Source organism: Hemitrygon akajei, chromosome 6, assembly GCF_048418815.1.
Source record: "Hemitrygon akajei chromosome 6, sHemAka1.3, whole genome shotgun sequence".
Classification (NCBI taxonomy): domain Eukaryota; kingdom Metazoa; phylum Chordata; class Chondrichthyes; order Myliobatiformes; family Dasyatidae; genus Hemitrygon; species Hemitrygon akajei.
In genome coordinates this window covers 88,339,009-88,363,865 of record NC_133129.1, presented here as the reverse complement: position 1 = coordinate 88,363,865, position 24,857 = coordinate 88,339,009, and the positions used below count along the sequence as shown (strand labels likewise).

General features: G+C 46.2%; 1 protein-coding gene across 4 annotated transcripts in view; it reads left to right on the top strand.

Annotated features, from left to right (window-relative positions):
- LOC140729230 (protein phosphatase inhibitor 2-like) overlaps nt 1–24,857 on the top strand; it is a 70,861-nt gene that overhangs the window by 43,501 nt on the left and 2,503 nt on the right. The window contains exons 7-8 of one of the 4 annotated variants that reach the window (XM_073048760.1): nt 621–713; nt 3,378–3,663. The exons of 1 other annotated variant lie outside the window; for it this stretch is intronic. In XM_073048760.1, the coding sequence (XP_072904861.1) occupies nt 621–700 (80 nt within the window). In that variant the 3' untranslated portion in view covers nt 701–713; nt 3,378–3,663. 2 more of the 4 variants (XM_073048759.1, XM_073048764.1) reach the window with 2 other exon arrangements.

The following is a 24,857-nucleotide window of genomic DNA, read 5'->3' as shown; positions in this document are numbered from 1 at the left end:
GAGTAATCTCAAGCCCCACAAGTTCAAGTTTAATTATCATCCAACCATACATGAATATAGCCAATCGAAACTGCATTCCTCTGAGACCAAGGTGCTGATGGGATAGTCCTGCAGAATTTAATGTCCTTTTTATCCAGCAGTGACTTTCAAACATAAAAATGACATGTTAAAAGAACAATTACACCTTTGACTGGGCCCAGAGTGGCTGCTGTGTTCTAGCGCCTCGCCATCTTACGCAAATTACAACACACACAAAATGCTGGAGGAACTCAGCAGGTCAGGCAGAGGTGAATAAGCAGTTGATGTTTTGGGCTGAGACCCTTCACTAGGACAAGAAAAGGAAGGGGGTATAAGACAGAATAGGACCATAAGTTCTAGGAACAGAATTAGGCCATTTGGCCCATCGTGGGCTGCTCCACCATCTCATCATGGCTGATCCAACGTTCCTCTCAGCTCCAATCTCCTTCCTTCTCCCCGTATCCGCTCATGCCCTGACTAATCAAGAATCTATCAACCTCTGCCTGAAGTATACGTAAAGACTTGGTCTCCACAGCTGCCTGTGGCAATGAATTCCACAGATTCATTGCTAAAGAAATTCCTTCTCATTTCTGTTCTAAAAGGACGCCCCTCTATTCTGAGGCTGTGTCCTCTGGTCCTCGACATAAGGCTGGGAGGTGTAGGAGTACAAGTTGGCAGGTGACGAGTGACACCAGGTGAGGAGGTTGTCGAGTGGGTGGGGAGGGAGTTATTATGAAAAGCTGGAAGATGATAGGTGGAAAAGGTAAAGAAGAATGAATTTGATAGGGCAGTGGAAGGAGGCGGGGAACCGGAGGGAGGAGAAGGGAAATTAGAGGGAGGTGATGGTCAGGTTATGAGGGCAGGGCAGGGTAAGAGAACCAGCAGAATGGGGGGTAAAATTTTTAAAAAAGTTGGTGGAGGGTAGGGGAAATCCAAAGGTTACCAGAAGTTAGAGCAATTAATGCTTATGCCATCAGGTTGGAGACTGCCCAAACGGAATATGTAGTGTTGATCCTCTGACCTGCATTTGGCCTCATACTGTCAGTAGAAGAGTCTATGGACAGATATGTCAGCGTGGGAGTGTTGTTCAAGACTCCCAGCATTTACAGGACCTCTTGTGTCACTAAGTAATCTCAAATTCCATTTGAATTCTCGCCCGCTTGGCTGGGGTCACTCATTGTGACAACTTTCCTGATCATTTTTATTTCGGGCTGCCCCTTAAGTGGTTCAACTTATGGAGACTGGTTTGGTCACTACCCCCTCACCATCCTTCCCCCCCCCCCCCACCCCCTCCAATCCCTCACTGGTTCAGTATAGCTCCTCTCCAGGTTACGTTCTGGTTCCAGCCCGAGGACGTTTTGTAACACAGTTTGCGAGTTGGAAACCGAGTCTGGAATCAGCAGAAGGTGCCTGCAGTCCCGGGGAAGCTGGCAAGCCCCGTCTCTGCTGGCCTCCCAGAGTCTGCCCAGGAGTCGAGGAGGACCTTTACTGAGGGCTGCTGGAGGGAGAGAAAAACTATAGAAAGATCTCAGACACTGAAATAGAGTCATGGAGTCATAGAGTCATACAGCATAGAAACAGGTCCGTCAGCCCATCTGATCTGTGTTGGCCAATCTGAGCTAGTCCCACACAAAGGTACAGCACAGAAACAGGCCCTTCAGCCCATCTGATCTGTGTTGGCCAATCTGAGCTAGTCCCACACAAAGGTACAGCACAGAAACAGGTCCGTCAGCCCATCTGATCTGTGTTGGCCAATCTGAGCTAGTCCCACACAAAGGTACAGCACAGAAACAGGTCCGTCAGCCCATCTGATCTGTGTTGGCCAATCTGAGCTAGTCCCACACAAAGGTACAGCACAGAAACAGGCCCTTCAGTCCACCTAGCCCATTTGCTACCATTTAAACTACCTACTTCCATTGACCTGCTCCAGGACCACAGCCCTCCAATCGAGCTCACAGGCATCGCTTGTGCTGGCAGCTCATTCCACACTCTCACAACCTCTGAGTGAAGAAGTTTCCCCTCATGGTCCCCTTAACTTTTTTACCTTTCACCCTTAACCCCTGATCTCTGGTTGTAGACCCACCCAACGTCAGTGGAAAAGACAGCTGTCATTTACCCTATCTATACCCCTCATAATTTGGAATAGCTTCATTGGAAAATCTCCTCTCAGTTAACAACAACACACACAAAATGCTGGTGGAACACAGCAGGCCAGGCAGCATCTACAGGGAGAAGCGCTGTCGACGTTTCGGGCCGAGACCCTTCGTCTTTCAAATCTCTTACTATCTTTCCTTTCGGTTAGTCCTGACGAAGGGTCTCGGCCCGAAACGTCGACAGCGCTTCTCTCTATAGAAGCTGCCTGGCCTGCTGTGTTCCACCAGCATTTTGTGTGTGTTGTTGTTTGAATTTCCAGCATCTGCAGATTTCCTTGTGTCTCCTCTCAGTTATCTATGTTCCAGGGAACAAGGTCCTAACCTATTTAGTCTTATAACTCGGGTCCTCCAGACCTGGCAACATCCTTGTAAATTTTCTCTGTACTCTATCAACCTTACTCTGAACCTCTGAACCCTCTGAACCTTTCCAATCCATAAACTCATACAAAATGTTTTTTAGAAGTTCTTTTATACCTGCCTTCTAGTGGTATCTCATTCCACATACACACCATCATCATCTGTGTAAACAAGAGTTGCTCCATACGTTCTGATTCCCCCTCACACCCTAAACCACAATCGTAAGGACAGGCAGCAACACCTCCACCATGACTGTCCTCCACACTGGTGCCCCTCCTTGCTGCCATAAGACCATAAGATTCAGGAGCAGAATCAGGCCATTTGGCCCATCAAGTCTGTTCCACCATTTCATTATGGTTGATCCATTTCCCTCTCAGGCCCAATCTCCTAACTTCTCCCCTGACTAATCAAGAATCTGTCAACCTCTGCCTTAAATATACCCAAAGCCTTGGCCTCTGCAGCTGCCTGTGGCAACAAGTTCCTCCTGTGCCCTCTGGTCTTAAGACACTCCTACCGTAGTACACATCCTTTCCACATTCACTCTATGCATGCCTTTCAGCATTCGATAGGTTTCAATGAGATGTCCTCTCGTTCTTCTTAATTCCAGGATGAAGCCTTGCTCTGCTTCCTATAGCTGACGACTGTATGGGTCTGCTTTAACTTCATCAACAAGTTTGCAGATTATGCCAACCGTAGTCAGCCGTATCTCAAATAAGGATGTGTCGGAATACAGGAAGGAAAAAGAGAGCCTAGTGACATGGGTGTCATGACAACAACCTAGAATTGAAATTGCTTTGCATACGTGTTTGCCTTACCTCACAGTTCTGACATGCTTTCTCTCTTCTGCAGAACCCTTTCAAGATTCCAGCCCAAAGGAGGGGAGGCAGCAATTTCTAGGCTCCCAAGATTTGCATTTGCTAGCTCACATTGTCTCTTGGAGTTGTTAAATAGCTGCTTTATGTAATTGCCTCACTATGATGTTGTGCCCATAATTTTTTTGGCTGCCTGGATGACAAAAAAAACCACCATTTATAAATGTTTTACTGATATTTAAGGATTTTGTAAATATTGTTGAGTTTTTGGAATGGTGTTTTTAAATAAATAGCCTTCAATAAACTGAGCGTCGGAATCTTGTGACCTGAAGCCTTTTTTAGTAGGCCATAAAGAGGATACCAAACGTTTCTTCAGATACATACCATCAGCTTACCTTCTTGGTCCTCTTGACTGGTGCTGCAGTTGTCAGTCGCTGCATATAACAAAAGAGGGCAAAGCCAGCATAAAAGCCAAATAGAGAGCACATAATACAAGCAAAATTTAGTGGGAAGTTAGAGGATTGGGAAGCTTTTAAGAACCAAAAGAAGACAACTAAAAAGTCATCAAGGAGGTAAAGATGGAGTAAACTAGCCAATAATATTAAAAAGAATACCAAAGGTTTCTTCAGGTGCATAAAGTGTAAAAGAGAGGTGCGAGTGGATATCAAACCGCTGGAAAATGATGCTGGAGAGGTAGTAAAGGGAGACAAGGAGACGGCAGATGAACTGAATAAGTACTTTGCATCAGTCTTCACTGTGAAAGACACTAGCAGTGTGGTTGAAATTCCAGGCGCCAGGGGGCATGAAGTGTGTGAGGTTACAATTACTAGAGCGAAGCTTCTTTGGAAACGAAAGGTCTTAAGTTAGATAAGTCACCTGGACCCGATGGTGAACACCCCAGGGTTCCGAAAGAGGAGGCTGAAAAGACTGGAGGCATTAGTAATGATCTTTTAAGAATCACCAGATTCTGGAATGGTCCCAGAAGACTGGGAAGTTGGAAATGTCACTCCACTCTTCAAGAAGGGAGAGAGGCTGCAGAAAGGAAACAATAGGCCAGTTATCTGACCTCAGTGGTTGGGAAAGTGTTGGAGTCGATTATTAAGGACGAGGTCTGAGGGTACTTGGAGACACATGGTAAAATAGCTCACAGTCAGCATGGTTCCCTTAACAGAAAATCTTGGCTGACAAATCTGTTGGAATTCTTTAAAGAAGTAACAAAGCAGGATAAACAAAGGAGAATTGGTTGATGTTGTGTACTTAAATTTTCAGGAGTTTGACAGGGTGCCCCACATGAGGTTACTTAACAGCTATGAGCCCATGGTATCACGGGAAGGTTTCTAGTGTGGATAAAGCATTGCTTGACTAACAGAAGGTAAAGAGAGGGAATAAAGGAAGCATTTTTTGACAGGCTGCCAGTGACTAGTGGTGTTCCACAAAGGTCTGTGTTGGGACCAACTCTTTTTACGTTATATATCAATGATTTGGATGATGGAATTGATGGCTTTGTAGCAAAGTTTGCAGGCAATATGAAGATAGGTGGAAGGGCAAGTAGTTTTGAGGAAATGGAGAGGCTACAGAAGGATTTAGACAGATTAGGAGAATGGGCAAAGAAATGGCAGATGGAATACAGTGTTGGGAAGTGTATGGTCAGGACCTTGGTAGAAGAAATGAAAGGGTTGATTATTTTCTAAATGGAGAGAAAATACAAAAAACTGAGGTGCAAAGGGACTTGGGAGTCGTTGTGCTGGGTTCCCTAAAGGTTAGTTTGCGGGTTGAGTCTGTGGTGAGGAAGGCAAATGTGATGCTAACATTCATTTGAAGAGAACTAGAATATAAAAGCAAGTATGTCATGGTGAAACTTCATAAGGCACTGGTGAGGCCTCACTTGGAGTATTGTGAGCAGTTTTGGATGTCTTATCTTGGAAAGGATTTGCTGAAACTGGAGAGGGTTCAAAGGGGGTTCATGAAAATGATTCCAGGATTGAATGGCTTGTCTTATGAAGAGTGCTTGAAGGCTCTGGGCCTGTATTCACTGGAATTCAGAAGACTGAGGGGTGACCTCATTGAAACCTATCGAATGTTGAAAGGCCTTGACAGAGTGGATGTGGAGAGGATGTTTCCTATGAGGGAGGAGTCTAAGATCAGAGGACACAGCCTCAGAATAGAGGGGCATCCTTTTAGAACAGAGATGAGGAGGGATTTTTTTAGCCAGGGAGTGGTGAATCTGTGGAATTTGTTGCCACTGGCAGCTGTGGAGGCCAAGTCATTATGTGTATTTAAGGCAGAGGTTGATAGATTCTTGACTGCTTAGGACATGAAGGGATATGGGAAGAAGGCAGGAGATTAGGGCAGAGAAGGAAAATGGATCAGCCATGATGAAATGGCGGAGCGGACCTGATGGGCCAAATGGCCTAATTCTGCTCCTATATCTTATGGTCTTACAAGCTCTTAGTTACAGGGCAGGGGCACTCAGCTTTCTTCATCACATTGGAAATGTTGACTTCATCACTGTAATACTTTCACCTGATCCCTATAATGTTAGAAGGTACAACATCAACAATATGATTCCAAAGACAATTCAGTCAGTACATGGATAGGATAGGGATTTGGGCAAAGGCAGTGTAGATGGGCACTTTGGTCAGCAGAGAACAGTTGGGCCAATGGACAGCGTCTCTCTTGTATGCCTTGATAATTCTATAAGACCATGAGACACCGGAGCAGAATTAGACCATTCTGTCTGCTCTGACCTTCCATTTTGGCCGATTTATTTTCTCTCTCAATTCCATTCTCCTGCCTTCTCCCTGTAACCTTTGACTCCCTTACTGTCAAGAAACTAACAGTTTCCCCTTTAAATATACCCATTGACTTGGCCTTCACAGCTGCCTGTGGCAATGAATTCCACAGATTCACCACCCTCTAGCTAAAGATATACCTTCTCACCTCTGTTCTAGAGAGACGTCCTTTTATTCTGAGGCTGTGCCCCCTGATCCAGGACTGTCCCACTATTGGAAACATCCTCTCCACGGCCCCTCAATATTAAGCCATCAAATGCTTCTCATTCGTTAACCCTTTTATTCCTGGGATTATCCACGTAAATCTTCTCTAGACCCTCTCCTATGCTGACACATCCTTTCTTAGATACAGGCCCAAATCCCCCCACCCCCCCTTCACGATTCAGGTAGAAGACACACACGACAAGGTTCAAGGACAGCTTCTATCCTGCTGTTAGAAGACTATTGAATGGACCTGTTAATACATTAAGATAGACTCTTGGCCTCACAAGTGTCCTTGCTGATATTTTCCACTTTGTCCACCACGTTACTTACAGTGCCTATAAAAAGTATTCACCCCCCGACACGTTTTCATGTTTTATTGTTTTACAACATTGAATCACAATGGATTTAATTTAACTTTTTTGACTCTGATCAATAGAAAATATTCTTCAAATATCAAAGTGAAAACAATTTTCTACAAATTTGTCTAAATTTATTACAGTTATTAAACACAAAATAATTGATTGAATAATTATGCACCCCTTTCAAGTCAGTATTTAGTAGATGCACCTTTGGCAGCAATTACAGCCTTGAGTCTGTGTGGATAGGTCTCTATCAGCTGTGCACATCTGGACACGGCAATTTTTCCCCTTTCTTTACAAAACTGCTCAAGCTCTGTCAGATTGCATTGAGGATCGTGAGTGAGTGAACAGCCCTTTTCAAGTTCAGCCACAAATTCTCAATTAGGTTGGGGTCTGGACTCTGACTTGGCCACTCCAGGACATTAACTTTGTTGTTTTTAAGCCATTCCTGTGTAGCTTTGGCTTTATGCTTGGAGTCCTTGTCTTGCTGGAAAACAAATCTCCCAAGTCACTCTTGCAGACTGCATCAGGTTTTCCACCAGGATTTCCATAGAACCATAGAACACTACAACACAGTACAGGCCCTTCAGCCCTCCATGTTGTGCCGACCCATATAATCCTTAAAAAAAAGTACTAAGCCCACACTACCCCATAACCCTCTATTTTTCTTTCATCCATGTGCCTGTCCAAGAGGCTCTTAAATACCCCTAATGTTTTAGCCTCCACCACCATCCCTGGCAAGTCATTCCAGGCACTCACAACCCTCTGTGTAAAAAACTTACCCCTGATGTCTCCCCTAAACTTCCCTCCCTTAACTTTGTACATATGCCCTCTGGTGTTTGCTATTGGTGCCCTGGGAAACAGGTACTGACTATCCACCCTATCTATGCCTCTCATAATCTTCTTGTAGACCTCTATCAAGTCCCCTCTCATCCTTCTACGCTCCAAAGAGAAAAGTCCCAGCTCTGCTAACCTTGCCTCATAAGACTTGTTTTCCAATCCAGGCAACATCCTGGTAAATCTCCTCTGCACCCTCTCCATCAGCTTCCACATCCTTCCTATAATGAGGTGACCAGAATTGAACACAATGTTCTGTGTGGTCTCACCAGAGATTTGTAGAGTTGCAACATGACCTCTCTACTCTTGAACTCAATCCCCCTATTAATGAAGCCTAGCATCCCACAGGCCTTCTTAACTATCCTATCAACCTGTGCAGCAACCTTGAGGGATGTATGGATTTGAACCCCAAGGTCCCTCTGTTCATCCACACTCTAAAGTAACTGACCATTAACCCTGTACTCAGTCTTCTGGTTTGTCCTTCCAAAATGCATCACCTCACACTTGTCCAGATTGAACTCCATCTGCGACTTTTCCGCCCAACTCTGCAGCCTGTCTATATCCTCTTGTAATCTTCGACAACCTACAGCTCCATCCACAACTCCTCCAATCTTCGTGTCATCCGCAAACTTATTCATCCATGCTTCCACCTCCACATCCAGGTCATTTATAAAAATCACAAATAGCAGGGGTCCCCAGGACAGAACCTGCAGCACTCCACTAGTCACCGACCTCCAGGCAGAATACTTTCCTTCCACTACTACCCTCTGCTTTCTTCCTTTAAGCCAATTTTTAATCTAAACCGCCAAGGTTTCACTGATCCCATGCCTCGTGACTTTCTCGTATGAGTCTCACCCCGATCAAGGTCCTTTTCACTTGTGAATACTGAAGCAAAGTGTGTTTTTGATGATGAGTGGCATTTGGCTTACGCCAAACATAGTATTTAGTCTGATGGCCAAAAAGCTCAAGGAGTATGCAGGCTTTTTCTCTCAGGCTGGGTGAGACTAAATCTAGAGGTCATAAGGTTTAGGGGAGAGAGAAGTATTTAAGGGAACCTGATGGGAAACTTTCTCACACAGAGGGTGTTCTGAGTGTGAACCTGTCAGTGGAAATGGTAGACGAGGATTCTATTTAACATTTAAGAGAAGTTTGGATGGAGATATGAATGTGAGGGTTTTGGAGGGCTATAGATGGGACTGGGCAGAAAACCAGGTCCCATGGACTAGATGGGCTGAAGAACCTTTTTTTTGCATTGTCATGCTGTACAACTATCTTAAAATAGAGCACATTTTAAATGCAGTCAACTAGACAACTAGGTAGCATGGGAAATTGCTGTAGATGGTTGCGCAGAGAAAGAGTAATTCTGTGTCCTCAATTCACCCTCCAAGAGGACCACATCCTTGTCGTAGGGTTTGGAGGCAACAAGCTGGATAGGCAAAGGAGAATTAGTTGATGTTGCATTCTTGGATTTTGAGAAGGCCTTTGACAAGGTGCCACACATGAGGCTGCTGAACAAGTTACGAGCCCATGGTATTACAGGAAAGATTCAAGCATAGATGAAGCAGTGATTGATTGGCAGGAGGCAAAGAGTGGGAATAAAGGGAGCATTTTCTGGCTGGCTGCTGGTGACTAGTGGTGTTCCACAGGGTCTGTGTTGGGATCGACTCTTTTTACATTATATGTCAATGATTTGCATGATGCAATTAATCACTTTATTGCAAAGTTTGCAGACAAGAAGAAGATATGTGGAGAGGTAGGTAGTTATGATGAAGTAGAGAAGGACTTAGATAGATTAGGAGAATGGGCAAAGAAATGGCAGATGGAATACAGTGTTAGGAAGTGTATGGTCGTGCACTTTGGTGGAAGAAATGAAAGGGTTGACTATTTTCTTACTGGAGAGAAAATACAAAAATCTGAGGTGTAAAGGGACTTTGGCATCCTTGTGTAGGATTCCCCAAAGGTTAATTTGCAGGTTGAGTCTGTAGTGAGGAAGACAACTGCAATATTATTGTTCATTTCAAGAGGACTAGAATATAAAAACAAGAATGTAATGTTGAGACTTTGTAAAGCACTGGTGAAGCCTCACGAAGTATTGGGCCCCTCGTCTTAGAAAGGATGTGCTGAAAGTCTCAGAGTAAAGGGACGTCCTTTTAGAACGGAGGTGAGGAGGAATTTCTTTAGCCAGAAAGTGGTGGATCTGTGGAAACCTTTGCCATAAGCAGCTGTGGAGGCAAGTCTTTATGTATATTTAAGGCAGAGATTGATAGATTCTTGATTGTCAGGGCATGAAAGGATACAGGAAGAAGGCAGGAGATTGGGGCTGAGAGGGAAAATGTATCAGCCATGATGAAATGGCGGAGCAGACTCAATGGACCAAATGGCCCAATTCTGCTCCAATATCTTATGGTCTAATTTTATCTGCACTCTTTCAAGCTTAATCATATATTTCCCGTAGGTAAGATAAAGATAGCGCCTTACAATTGCAGATGACACTAAGACTGGGGACTGTAGTGGATAGCAAGGAAGGTTATCACGGCTATAGCAGGATCTGAACCACCTGGAAAATGGACAGAATAATGGCAGATGGAATTTAATGCAAGACAAGTGTGAGGTGTTACACTTTGGTTGGACCAACCAGGGTAGGTCTTACACAGTGAGCAGTAGGGCACTGAGGAGTGAGGTAGAACAAAGGGATCTGGGAATTCAGGTCCATAATTCAGTCAAAGTGACAACACAGGTAGATAGGATCATAAAGCAAGCTGTTGGCACATTGACCTTCATAAATCAAAGTACTGAGTACAGGAAATGGAATATTATGTTGAAGTTGTGTAAGACATTGGTGAGGTTTAATTTGGAGTATCGTGTGCAATTTTGGTCATCTACTTACAGGAAAGATGTAAATAAGTTGAAGGAATACAGGGAAAATTTACAAGGATGTTGTTGGATCTGGAGAACCTGAGTTACAAGGAAAGATTGAATCATTAGGACTTCATTCCTCGGAGCATAGAAGATTGAGGGGAGATTTGATAGAGGGATACAAAATTATGAGGAGTATAGATAGGGTAAATGCAAGCAGGCTTTTTCACCTGAGGCTATGTGGGACTAAGATGAGAGGTCATGGGTTAAGGGTGAAAGGTTAAAAGTTTAAGGGGAACATGAGGGGAATCTTCTTCACTCAGAGGGTGGTGAGAGTGTGGAATGAGCTGCCAGCACAAGTTTCAATATTTATTAAGAGAAGTTTTGACAGGTACGTGGATGGTAGGAGTATGGAGAGCTATGGTCCTGGTGCAGGTCAATGGGACGAGGCGGTTTAAATGGATCGGCATGGCCTAGATGGGCTGAAGGGCCTGTTTCTGAGCTTGACTCAGTGACATTGGAGGTGCTACATGAATGCTAATGGAGTCATTGAGTGACATAGTACAGAAACAGGCCACTCAGCCCACTAGCTCCAAACTGACTATCAAGTGCTCATCAGTGCCGATCCCATTTACCTGCACTTGCTCTATAACCCAATATGCAAAATGGAAATGGAGGTGGATTGGCCACCCCTTGACAAAACTAACCACAGCGTCCCCAGGCAGGCACCAAGATAGGAAAGAGGAAAGAGGGAAAAAGGGATGTCCAAGAAACGTGGAGAGAGACACCAAGGCCAAAATTAGATGATGGGGCCACTCCAGGACGATGGAGATGGGAGATCATCCATGGCCTATGCTGCACTGAGAGCTAAGGACCCAAGATGAAGAAGAAGCTCCATAATTTCCGGTTCTTTGCCAATTCAAGTGCTCCTCTAGGTGCTTAGAGTCACTGAGTGATACAGAGCTGATGCCATTCAGCCCATTGTGTCCCTGCTGACCACCCATTTACAGTGATCCCATTTGAATCTCCCCACATTCCCATCAATCCCGCCTTTCCCCCTCAGTTCTACCTCTCTCCCACATACCTGGGCAGCTAATTGATTCTCCAATCCCGCACATCACTGGGACGTGGGAAGAAACTGTGGGCCATGTTGTCGGATGTGTAAGGGGGCTGACCACCCTCTTATTATATGACCTGCTTATCCTCGAGACAGAGAGATTCGGCAACAAGGCTCCACACTATGCAGAGGGAGGGCTGCACTGTCAGAGGTTCAGAGGGCAGCTTTCAGTTGCAAGGATTCATCTGAACCCTCATTACTTTCCTACTGCTCCTTACGCCACTGGTGACTCAGGCAACAATGAAGATCGTCCATCTCTGTCCTTGGACATCTTCTAGATTCACGAGGTGTGGTTCAGGGTCCTCATGTCTGCCTCTATGGTACGGCGCTACTTTGCCTTTGGTTTCCCGCGTTTCCTCCACCCCTCAGGGGTCCAATGAGGTGCTGCCTTGATGATGGAGTTGGCCCCTCTTCTCATCACGTGCCTAATGCATCTCCAATGTTTCCTCATGATGATTATGGCCATGTCCTCTCGGTGACACTGAAAGAGTAGGGTTTGGTCCAAGATCTTTCTTGGCCAGAAAATACAAAGGATCTGAAAGTTTGTGGTGCGGAATGACGAAAGACTGTGTAAAGAACACTGCTCTGGTACAGCTTCACCTCAGTGTGTACAGAACATATTGTGGTACAGCTTCACCCGGTGTGGATGCCGTATTTGCGTCAACAACTAACATAGTCAGAGGATGTGCAAGTGTTGGCATGTGACCAGTGCCAAGACAGCATGCCCACCACTCACTAATTTTGGAATGTGGGAGGAAACCAGAACACAGGATGAAACTCGCACATTAACGGGGAGAACGTAGAAACTCCTTATTGACTGCAGTGGGAACTGAAACCCTGATCAGTGATCACTGGAACTGGAAAGGTTTGCATTAGCCTCTGTGCTACTGTGTTGCTCAACAGGCAACATAAATACACACACACATACATATACATATACACACACACACATACAGACACACACACATACACATACAGACACACTCACAGACACACACATACATACAGACACACACACACATACAGACACACACACATACATACATATACATATACACACATACATACAGACACACACACATACACATACACACACACATACAGACACACACACATACACATACACACACAGACACACATACATACATATACACTCACAGACACACACATAAATACATACAGACACACACACATACAGACACACACACATACACACACACACAGACACACACACATACACACACACACATACACATACACACACACACACATACATACAGACAGACACACACATACACACACACAATCAGATACATATAAACTTGACTCTGTGTGTGTGTGTGTGTGTGTATCTGTGTGTGTGTGTGTGTGTGTGTGTATCTGTGTGGGTGTGTGTGTGTGTGCGCGTGTGTGTGTGTGTGTATCTGTGTGTGTGTGTGTGTGTATATGTGTGTGTCTGTGTGTGTGTATATCTGTGTGTGTGTGTGTATATGTGTGTGTGTATGTGTGCGTGTGTGTGTGTATCTGTGTGTGTGTGTGTGTGTGTGTGTGTGTGTGTGTGCGCGTGTGTGTGTGTATATGTTGAGTTTGCATGTTTTCTCTGAGACCGTGTGGGTTTCCCTGGAGTGCTCCTGGTCTTCCCACTTTGCAATGACAATGGGTTATTTAGTCACTGTAAATAGCCACCCCTCCACCCCAGTTGGTGGTGTATCAGTTTGGAATTGATAGAAATATGAGGAATGTCCGGTGGCAGGGAATTTAGTGGAGCCAGTGGGTCTGATGGCAGTGCTCAGCGGCTGGCATAGACTCAAAAAGGTTGAAGTGCCTTTTCTTGCGTTGGGGAGAAAATGAAGAAGGGGGATTGGCTCACTCTGCTGTCTGAGGCTGAATATTTTCCCTCAGTTATCAGGAATAAAATTCGTACTGGGCTTTTGCTTTGCATACCTTGCCCTGGGACATCCCTGCACCAAAGGAGTGCTCCAAACGCACACAAACTTCAAAATCAGGAGCAGGAAGTCTCGATGAAGGGTCTCGGCCCCAAAACTTCGACAGTTTTCTCTTTTCCACAGATGCTGCCTGACGTGCTGAGTCCCTCCTGCGCTCTGTGTGTGTTGCTCTGGGTTTTCAGCATCTGCAGAGTCTCTTGTGTTAGTGTTTCCTTGAGTCTACACCAGCAATCAATAAGATCAAATGCGCTCTGACTGAAATGCACTTGGAGCCATTCTGAACCACAAAAGTCACGACACAAATGCAAGGGCTATGGTCTTTTGTTAGCCACTCTCGAAATGCCTTCGGTCACTAGCAGGCTCCATCAATCAGAATTGAGCATGGATGTTGTGTGTTAGCTGTCTAGATACTCAAGCCAGCTCAGTACAATATGGAGAGTAGGCTGTCGCCCATGTAGCAAGCTCCCCCTCTCCCTGTATCTGATGAACCCCAAGGAACGGCAGAGACCGTTTGGCACCAGTGGAATCGCAGGAGTTGCCAGTCAGCGTTGAACACAATGTCGGACTGCCTTTGGGACTCCAGCTCTGGATTTTTCCTCGAGGTTTACTCCCAAAGCCTTCCCCATGAGTGGGTCTGCCTGCAAGGCAGCGAAGGTCTGAGATCAGAGCTTTTCTTCTCCTAGATGAGCTGACGAGCCCCACCTGCCCGAAGTGACCTGCCTCTGCCCCTTCTCCTGTCAGTAGAAATGGTTCGACAGGGCTCAGTACCTAAGGCACACGTCAAGTCCAGGATCTGGACTTGGTTGTCAGAGGCTATTTGAGACACACGTCATTGGGAGCATTGAATAGGTAATGGGAGCTTATCCCCATGACCACCCCTGGCTATGACAACCTTAGGGTCACTACCAATCACTATAGGAATATGGGCTTTTATTCCATCTGCAAGAAATGGCACAGTTTTAAGGTGCTTGGAACTAGGTACAGAGGAGATGTCAGGGGTAAGTTTTTTACGCAGAGTAGTGAGTGCGTGGAATGGGCTGCCAGCAATGGTGGTGGAGGTGGATACAATAGGGTCTTTTAAAAGACTTCTGGACAGGTACATGGAGCTCAGAAAAATAGAGGGTTAAGGGTAACCGTAGGTAATTTCTAAGGTAAGGACATGTTCAGCACAGCATTGTGGGCCAAAGGGCCTGTATTGTTTTCTATGTTTCTATAAATGTTGTATACCCTGTACAGTTGCCTTAAACACCAGTCTTCCACTATCAAGTAGATTTATAAATTCTTTTCTCTTCAATTAATTTCATTCTTTGTTCCCTGTACCTCCTCCAGGATAACCGGTGGGATCTCCCTCCCTCTGTGCTTCATTCTAGGGAAATGCACCATGTCTCTATCCTATCTGCCTCCACCATCATCCCTGGCAGTGCGTTCCAGGCACTCACCTCTCTCCTTTGAACTTTCCCCCTTTCGACTTAAGTGCGTATCCTCCGGTACTTGACATTCCAACCCTGTGGCATGCCAGTAAAGCTCTATCAAGTCTCCTCTCTTTCCCCACTACGTCAGAGAAAATCATCCCTTTTTGTAGAATATGGAACTCAACAGGCTTTTCAGCCCATGATGTTGTGCCAACCTTTCAGACCATAAGACCATAAGATGTAGGAGCAGAATTAGACCATTTGGCCTATTGAGTCTGTTTTGCTATCTCATCATGGCTGATCCATTTCCCTCTCAGCCCCAATCTCTTGCTTCTCCCCGTATCCCTTCACGCCCTGACTAATTAAGAACCTATCAACCTCTGCCTTAAATATACCCAATGACTCAACCTCCACAGCCGCCTGTAGCAACACATTTTAACCTACCTTAAGATCAATCTAGCCCTTCCCTCCTACATAGCCCTCCACTTTTCTTTCATCCATGTGTCTATCTAAGAGTTTCTTAAATATTCCTAATACATCTGCCTACCTCTACCACCACCCCGGATGGGTGTTCCATGTACCCCTCACCTCTGACATCCCCCCTACCTTGGAATTACAGTATGCCCCCTTGAATTCCCCATTTCCATCCTGGGAAAAAGTCTCTGGATATCCACTCAACCTGTCATCTTGTACACCTTTATCAAGTCACCTCTCACCTTCTTTGCCCCTAAGAGAAAAACCCCAGCTCACTCAACCTTTCCAAATAGAACATGCTCTCTAATCCAGGCAGCATCCTGGTAAATTTCCTCTGCACACTCTCTAAAGCTTCCACATCCTTCCTATAATGAGGTGACCAGAACTTTTAAACAAGATAGCATCCTGGTAAATCACTTCTGCATGGCCCCTGCCCCCACATCTCCCCACGTCATTCTTGTAATGGGGTGAAGAGAGCTGTACACAATAATTAAATTGATTTATTGAGATACAATGTCGAGAAGCCTCCTCTAGCTCTTCAAGCCCAGAAATTCCCCGAGTTAACCCTAGTTTAATCACAGGACAATTTACAATGACCAATTAACCGACCAACCAGTCCGGCTTTGGACTGGGGCAGGAAACCCACACGGTCACGGGGAGAATGTACAAACTCCTTACAGGCAGCAGTGGGAATTGAACCCGGGTCACTGGCTGTGTAAAGTGTTGTGCTAACCGACGTGCCCCACCCCCTCCATCTATTGCCTCAGTTACTGGACTGTAAATACTTTAAACCACTTTTTGTAATGCTGTTTACATTGTAAATATATGGTATTTATGTATTTATGAGCATTTTATTCCATATTCATACTAATTTTTTTGTTATATAATTCTTTAGTTTGTATAATTGTACAGTTCTGGACACCCCACTATAGGAGGAATGTTGAGGCTTTAGAGAGGGTGCAGAGGAGGTTCACCAGGATGCTGCCTGGTTTACAGGGCATGTGCTGTCACAAGGGGCCGGATAAACTTGGGTTGTTTTCTCTGGAGCGGCAGAGGCTGAGGGGAGATCTGACAGAGGTTTACAAGATTATGAGAGGCATAGATAGAGTGGACAGAGAGTATCTGTTTCCCAGGGTAGAAATGTCTAATACCAGAGGACATGCATTGGAGGTGAGAGGGGGGTAAGGTCAAACGGGATGTGAGGGGTATGTTTTTTCGCAGAAAGTAATAGATGCCCAGAATGCACTGCCTGGTATGGTGGTAGAGGCAAATACATTAGAGGAAGATGGAGGGATACAGACATGATGTAGGTAGGAGGGATTAGTGTTTGGGTGTTTTTGATTAGCTTGTCAGCTGGTTCAGCACAGCATGATGGGCCAAACGGCCTGTTCCTGTGTTGTTATGTTATGCTCTACACTGAATGTTGTAGTTTAGTACGCATGTAAGGACAAATGCACCTTAGCAAATGTCTAACACATGTAAATGCAGGTGGCGAATAAAGTTGATTGCGATTGGTCCTTGAATTGTCTCCATCACCGGCCTCACATATTGGTAACCGTGACAACCAGCCTCAATGGTGCATCATCATAACTCCAGTCTGTCAGTTCCTTTCACATTCAAGTAGAGTTGCTGTCAGAGAATTCCTGTACACTGCACTCCCGGCTTGTAGAATCGTGCAGAAACTTCCTGCCGCTTCCTGTAAGGAGTTCGTGCATTCTCCCCGTGACCCCGTGGGTTTCCTCCGGGTGCTCCGGTTTCCTCCCACACTCCAAAGATGCACCAGTTGGAAGGTTAATTGGTCATTGTGAATTGCCCTGTGATTAGGCTAGGGTTAAGTCGGGTGATTGCTGGGTGGCGTGGCTCGAAGGGCTGGAGGACCCTGTTCTGTGATGAAGCTCAGTAAATAAACAAAAACAACTTTGAAGGCAGTGGATCAGCAGATTTTAAAGTCATAGGGCACTACAGCACAGAAACAGACCCTTTGGCCCAACTATTATTCTGCCTATTTCCGTCGACCCGCAACTGGAGAGAACCCTCCATACCCCTTTCGCCCGTGGACCTATCTAAGCTTCCCTTAAATGTTGGCACCAAACCCTCATCCACCACTTCCGCCAGCAGCTCGCATCACCCTCTGAGCAAAGAAGCTCCCCCTCATGTTCTTCCTTCAACATTTCACCTTTCACCCTTAACCCATGACCTCTAGTTCTAGTCTCACCCAGCCTCAGTGGAGAAAGCCTGCTTACGTTAAATTTCCCACCAAAATTGAACGTTGCTCCCATCAAAACCCACCTCCACCTGCATTACACAAATTTCCCAGTGGACTGGGAGAGCAGGAGAGAGCAGGAATTGTACAAGGTTGTTTGACCGCTGCTGTTCTACACTACAACCTAGACCCTGACCCCCGGGTGGTCTTTAGACCCCCCCATCTCAACATTAATCCGGACCATCGGGATCCCCTGACCGCGCCAGATTATTGGAACAGTGTAAACGGAGCTTGGGGAACTTCTAGGGTGGGGGCTGGGGAGAAACGGCCTTCCTTCCCTCGTGTCCAGCTGGACTTGCCTCGCGGTTGCCACCCCAGTATTTCACGGGATTAACTTTTCTTGTCCATTCCAGGCCACAGGTCCAGTGGGGTTCTGAGTGTGGTCTTGGTGCTGGTGTTCGGACTGCTGATCTATGCTGTGCTCACTCTCACCTTTTTGTACTGATCCAGCGTTTAAACTTCAATAAAGTTTTGGAGAAGTGGAAGGTGTAAGTGACTAAGAGACGCAAAGTCCGTACAGAAGAGCCTGCTCTCAGGGTCGGCTCACAAACACGAGGGAAATCTGCAGATGCCGGAAATCCGAGCAACACACACACACACAAATGCTGGAGGAACTCAGCAGGCCAGGCAGCATCTATGGAAAAGAGTACAGTTGATTTTTCGGGCGGAGACCCTTCATCGGGACTGGAGGGAAGAAAGATGAGGAGTCAGTATGAGGTGGGGAAGGGTGGGGGAGGAAGGAGATGCAGCCAGGAAGGGAAGGGGTGAAGGGAGGTTGAATACTGCCTCGCTGCTTTACTGGGAAAGTTCTGAGGTAGTGTTCATGGGAGCAATGTCCATTCAGAAATCGTACGGCAGAGGGGAAGAAGCTGTTTCTGAATTATTGAGTGTGTGCCTTCAGGCTCCTGTACCTCCTGCAGCTTATTTTGATCCTGTGCGGTAGCGACCCGCCCGTGCCAGTTAGAATCGGTACATCTCCATGCTCTCCACTTTGCAAGTGATTTGGTCACATACCAAATCTCCTCAAACTCCGAGTGACGTTTGCCGTCTTTATAGCTGCATCGGTATATTGGGCCGGATTCGGTCCTCAGAGATACTTATACCAAAGGTCCTGAAGACGCTTGCTCACTCTCTCCATTTCTGATCCCTCCGTGAGGACTCTATAAAGCGCCTCTACCGAGTCGCGTTAGAAACGGTACACGCTGATCAACCTGCATGGTGGGAGCGACAAACCGGCCCCGCCAAGACGAAAGACAGGCGCGCTCAGAAGCCCTTGGCCAAGTGATAGAGACCCTCCACGTATCAGAAGTCCATCGATCACCGATCATCAGTCGATCTGATACCGTTCAGTAACAGGGCATAGAACAGTACAGCACGGTACAGGTCCTCTGTCCCGGTGTTGTACCAGCCTTTCAACCTACTCTGAGATCAATCTAACCCTTCGCTCCCATAAAGCCCCTCCATTTTTCTATTGCCCCTGTGTCTATCCAAGACTCTATTAAATGTGCCTCACATGTTAACCCCTTCATTCCCGGAATCGTTCTCGTGAACCTCCTCTGGACTCTCTCCAATGACAACACATCCTTTCTGAGATATGGGGCCTAAAACTGTTGACAATACTCCAAGTGCAGCCTGACTAGTGTCTTATAAAGGCTCAGCATTATCTCCTTGCTTTTATATTCTACTCCCCTTGAAATAAATGCCAACATTGCATTTGCCTTCTTTACCACAGACTCAACTTGTGAATTAACCTTCTTGGAGACTTGCAAGAGGACTCCCAAGTCCCTCTGCACCTCTGATGTTTGAACCTTCTCCCCATTTAGATAATAGACTGCACTATTGTTCCTTTTACCAAAATGTATTATCATACATTTACCACCACTGTATTCCATCTGACACTTTTTCCCGTTCTTCCAATGTGCTGCAATCGCATTGCTTCCTCAGCACTACGGACCCCTCCACCTATCTTCATATCATCCGCAAACTTTGCCACAAAGCCACCAATTCCATTATCCAAATCACTGACAAACAATGCAAAAAGTAGCGGTCCCAATACTGACCCCAGGGGAATACCACTAGTCATTGACAGCCAACTGGAAAAGGCTCCCTTTTATTCCCACTCCCTGCCTGCTGCCTGTCAGCCATTCCTCTATCCATGACAGTATCCTTCCTGTAACGCCATGGGATTTTATCTTGTTCAGCACCTCATGTGTGGCACCTTATCAAATGTCTTCTGAAAATCCAAGTAAATGGCATCCACTGCCTCTCCTTTGTCCACCCTGCTTGTTACTTCCTTGAAGAACTCTAACAGATTCGTCAGGCAAGATTTCCCTTTACACGAACCATGCTGACTTTGACATATTTATCATTAACCTCCAAGTACCTCGAAACCTTGTCCTTAATAATAGACTCCAACACTTTCCCAACCACTGGGGTTAGACAAAATTGGCCTATAATTTCCTCTCTTTTGCCTTCCTCCTTTCTTAAAGAGAGACATTTGCAATTTTCCAGTCCTCGGGGACCATGCCAGAATCAAGTGATTCTTGAAAGATCATGATATTTCAGAAACGCAGATAGACACATGGATGATATAAAATTGGAGGCCTATGTGGAAAGGGAGGGCTAGATTGATCTTTGAGTAGGTTAAAAGTTGGCATAAAACTGTGGGCCGAAGGGCACAGGCTGTGCTGAAACGTTGTATGTGCTCTGTCGTTTCTATCTGCCTCTACCATGCTAGTGGGTTCCACACACCCATAACTCTGTAAATAAACATTCCCCCCTTTTCTTCTGGCCAATTGCTTTAAAATTATGCCCCTTCATATTAGCCATTTCTGCCCTGGGGAGAAAGGTTCTCTGGTCGTGGATTCGAACCCCATGCTGTCTATTCAATTTCTTCTGCCTCTTATTAAGTCTTCTCTCGTCATCCTTCGCTCCAAAGTCCTAGTTCGCTCAACTTTTCCTCATAAGACATGCTCTCTAATCCCAGCAGAATCCTAGTACCCTGCACCCTCTCTGAAGCTTCTATAATGAGGTGACCAGAACCGAACACAATACTCCAAGTGTGGTCTGACCAGGTGACCAACACTAGTGGCAGCAAGGGCACCAACACCATTTTGCATGTTAACAGCATGGTATTACAACCTCAAAAAGGAATAGAAACAGTAACAGACCCTTCAGCCCCGACTGGGGCATGGACCGCCGACCACAGCCTGCCAGGGTCCTCTGTCCTGGGCCAGTCTTTCAAGTCATCGCAGGCGTAGCCCATCTTCCTGATGTATCCTTCCTCTCCCGGCGATGACGTTTTTGGAGCATCTCCAGCTCTTGGTTTTTCGTGGGACCGGGTTGCGAGCTGCGTGCCCAAAAGCCGGGCTTGCACTCAAACTAACCACAGTAACGCAACGGTGAGCGCGACTCACCGTTCCATTCCGAAGCGTCTGTAAGGAGCTGCTGTACGTCCTTCCCATGGAATGCATGCGCACGCCCCCCACCCCACCCCCGGTGCTTCGGTTTCCTCCACAATTCAAAGACCAACTGGGTAGGTGAATTGGGTATTCAAAATTGCCCCCTAATTAGGCTAAGTGGGTGGCATAGTGGAGATACATCTCTACCAAAGGAGGTGTAAGGTGCTCCTTCCCTCCGCTAGCCTGCAGGCCTCCCTTGGGCAAGGTGTAGCACCTGCTTAGCCCCCGATCAGGGTCACATGAAGCCATGGGAGCAGGTGGAGGATGTCACGCCCTTGTTATGCGATGATTGACACCAGGCAGACAATCTCTGGATTAGTGATATTGACTGGGACTACCCGTCTTGTAAAGACTTTGCCCAGAAGAAGGCAATGGCAAACCACTTCTGTAGAAAAAAGTTGTCAAGAACAATCAAGTTCCTGGAAAGACCCTGATCACCCACGTCATGCAACATGGTACTTAACGAATGAAAGATTAGGTTAGGGCTAAATCGGGGTTAGTTGGGGTGGGGTGGCATGGTTCGAAGATCTAGAGAGCCAAATTCCTGCTGTATCGCTAAATCAATAAACTAGTTAAATCATAAAATAAATATCAAATTAAACCCCTTCTCCCTACACAATGTCCATGTCCCTCCATTCTCTACACATCCATGTGTCTGTCTAAGATCCCAGTAAATGCTTCTGTCATATCCGCCACCAACACCACCCCTGGCAGAGGTGACACTCTCAGTACAAAAACCCATGCATCCCCATCCCCCCTCCCCGACTCATCCTACAGCACACTCACCTTAAATACATGCCCTCTAGTATTACACATTTCCACTCCTGGAGCAATATAGCGACTGTCTACTTTAGCAAGTGGCTTAGAAATGTTGATAACCAGTTGGACGGTGTCCCTGGGTCCCAGTTGGAATAAAGTCGGTTCTGTGAACTAATTGATGAAGTGCAGCAACAGTGGTGACACAGTGCACGCTCACACACACACTCACACCCACGCTCACACTCACACTCACAACACACACTCACACTCACACCCACGCTCATATGCACACACACTCACACTCACACCCACGCTCACAACACACACACACTCGCACTCATACACACTCACACCCACACCCACAACACACACGCACTCACAACACACACACACATACACACACCCACACTCACACCCAAGCTCACACACTCACACTCACACTCACACCCACACTCACAACACACACACACACTCACAACACACACACACATACACACACCCACACTCACACCCAAGCTCACACACTCACACTCACACTCACACCCACACTCACAACACACACACACTCACAACACACACACACTCACAATACACACACATTCGCAACACATACTCACACTCACAGCACACACACACAACACACACATGCTCACAACACACACACTCACAAAACACACAGACACACACATGAACAGAAATGCATACACAAGGGCACACATGCACACACGATACACGCACACCCACACAGACAACACACATGCACAATTATACACAAAACACACAACACACATTCACAGACATGCACACACACACACACACAATTACAGACACAAAACACACAACACACACACACACATGATCTCCGACACAGTCATACCTTCGATGACACATGCACATTCACATTCACACACACACACATGCGCGCACTCACACACGTACACAAACACACTCTTGGCAGCATGTGCACGGTCAGCCACTTACACACACCCTAAAGTCACAAGGGAGGACAGCCACTATAATTTGATGTCACATGCGAGATGCTGGAAGAACCTAGCGGGTCAGGCGGAATCTGTGGAGGGAAGTGATCAGTGGAGATTTTGGGTGGAGATATGACACTCAATTTAGCTCCAACACACTCTGAGTACGAACACAACCATGGAAAATTCAGGAGAGGGTGAAATGCAAACCGGTCAGGATTTTGCTGGGTCAATGGAATAAATTGCCGTCACTGGAGTGACACTTTGTGCACTGAGACAGAACAAGGTGCAGGGCCTGGCAGTCCCATCCCAGTCCCACCGGCCCAGCATAATCTCTCTGTGTCATTGTGCAGGGGTTATGGTTAGAATGTTACAATGAGACTGGTGTCCATGTGTGGGGAATAGACAGTGATACTGTGTGTGTGTGTGTGTGTGTGTGTGTGTGTGTGTGTGTGTGTGTGTGTGTGTGTGTGTGTGTGTGTGTGTGTGTGTGTGTGTGTGTGTGTCTGTCTGTCTGTCTGCAGTTCTCTCTCAATGTGTTGCTGTGCACAGAAAATTAAATACTTTGTATTTTTAAGTTTCCAGATTTCCCGTCCCGGCCCTGAGACAAAGAACTAGGAAAAGACACACACAAAACACTGGAAAAACTCTGTATGGTTCTGCAGCAACTATAGAAATTAATATACATTCGACTGTTTGTCACTTCCATGGAGGCTGCCCGACCTGCTGAGTTCCTTCAGTGTTATGTGTGTGCGCCTCTGTATTTCTCCAGACTGACTTTCTCGTGACTAAGGGAAGAGTGGAGTCAGATCCTGGCTAGCTCAGTCGGTAGAGTGTGAAAATCTTAATCTCAGGGTCATGGGTTCGAGCCCCCATGCTCTCTTTAACTTCCAACATCCTCCTGCCCACACGTCTTCTCACTCTCTCACCTATCAGGAAAGGTCTTACCTTTCAGTCTCTCTTTGTATCTCACAGAGACAAGCAGACACTTTTGTCCACAGTGGGGAGCAGACCTCTGTAGAAAAATGACCAAGAACAATCATGTACACACTCCAACACACACACACACACACACGCACACGCACACACACACACAGACTCACACACACACACAAACGTGCGCGTGCACACACACACACACACACACACACACACACACACACACACACACACCAATTCCATGTGACACGAGGAGGCAGACGACAGACAAGCCTCACAGTAACATTCTAACCATAGCATCTTCACTCAGACACAGAGGCGGTCGGTCAGGGTCCAGTGGCACGGAGTGAAAGCCGACTGGGGCCCGGCACTGCCGTTGTGATGTGTCATCATCTTTCGCCAACTCCACCGCTGAGGTCTTGAAGGGAACCCTTCCCCTTGACCTTTGACCCCACCAGGAGCAAGGTGTCAGATGGCCAAACTCCAAACGGCATCACTATTGGGATCTCAGGAACTCGCGAGCATCTCCACAACGACAAATGGTTCCCTTTATTATCAGAGAATATATACAGTATACAACCTGAAATTCTTAGTCTTGGCAGACATCCACGAAACAGGAGTGATGTCTGTACCTCCTCCCTGATGGTAGCAATGAGAACAGGTCAAGTCCAGAGTGATTGGGTCCTTACTGATGGATGCCGCTATTTTGAGGCATCGCTCCTTGAGGATGGCCTGGATGCTTGAGAGGATAGACAACCCCCCATCTCCGGCACCCATACCAGATGCTAAAGCAGCCAGTTAGGATGCGATAAACCTGTAGAAATTTGTCAGTGTTTTTGGTAACATACCAAATTTCCTCAAACTCCTAATGAAATATAGCCACTGTCATGCCTTCTCTCAAACTGCATCGATAGGCCCAGGATAGTTCCCAAGAGCCAGGAACTTGAAATAACAGGAGTCGGTGAGCTTGCACCGGTCAGATTGTCAGACATTCTTGATTGTGCTTATACACCTAATGCAGCGATTTTGCAATTAACTGAGAACAAATACGTAGATGCACTAAAATGCCAATGAATCACATGAATGTACATGTGTGTATGTATGTGTGTGTGTATGCTGTG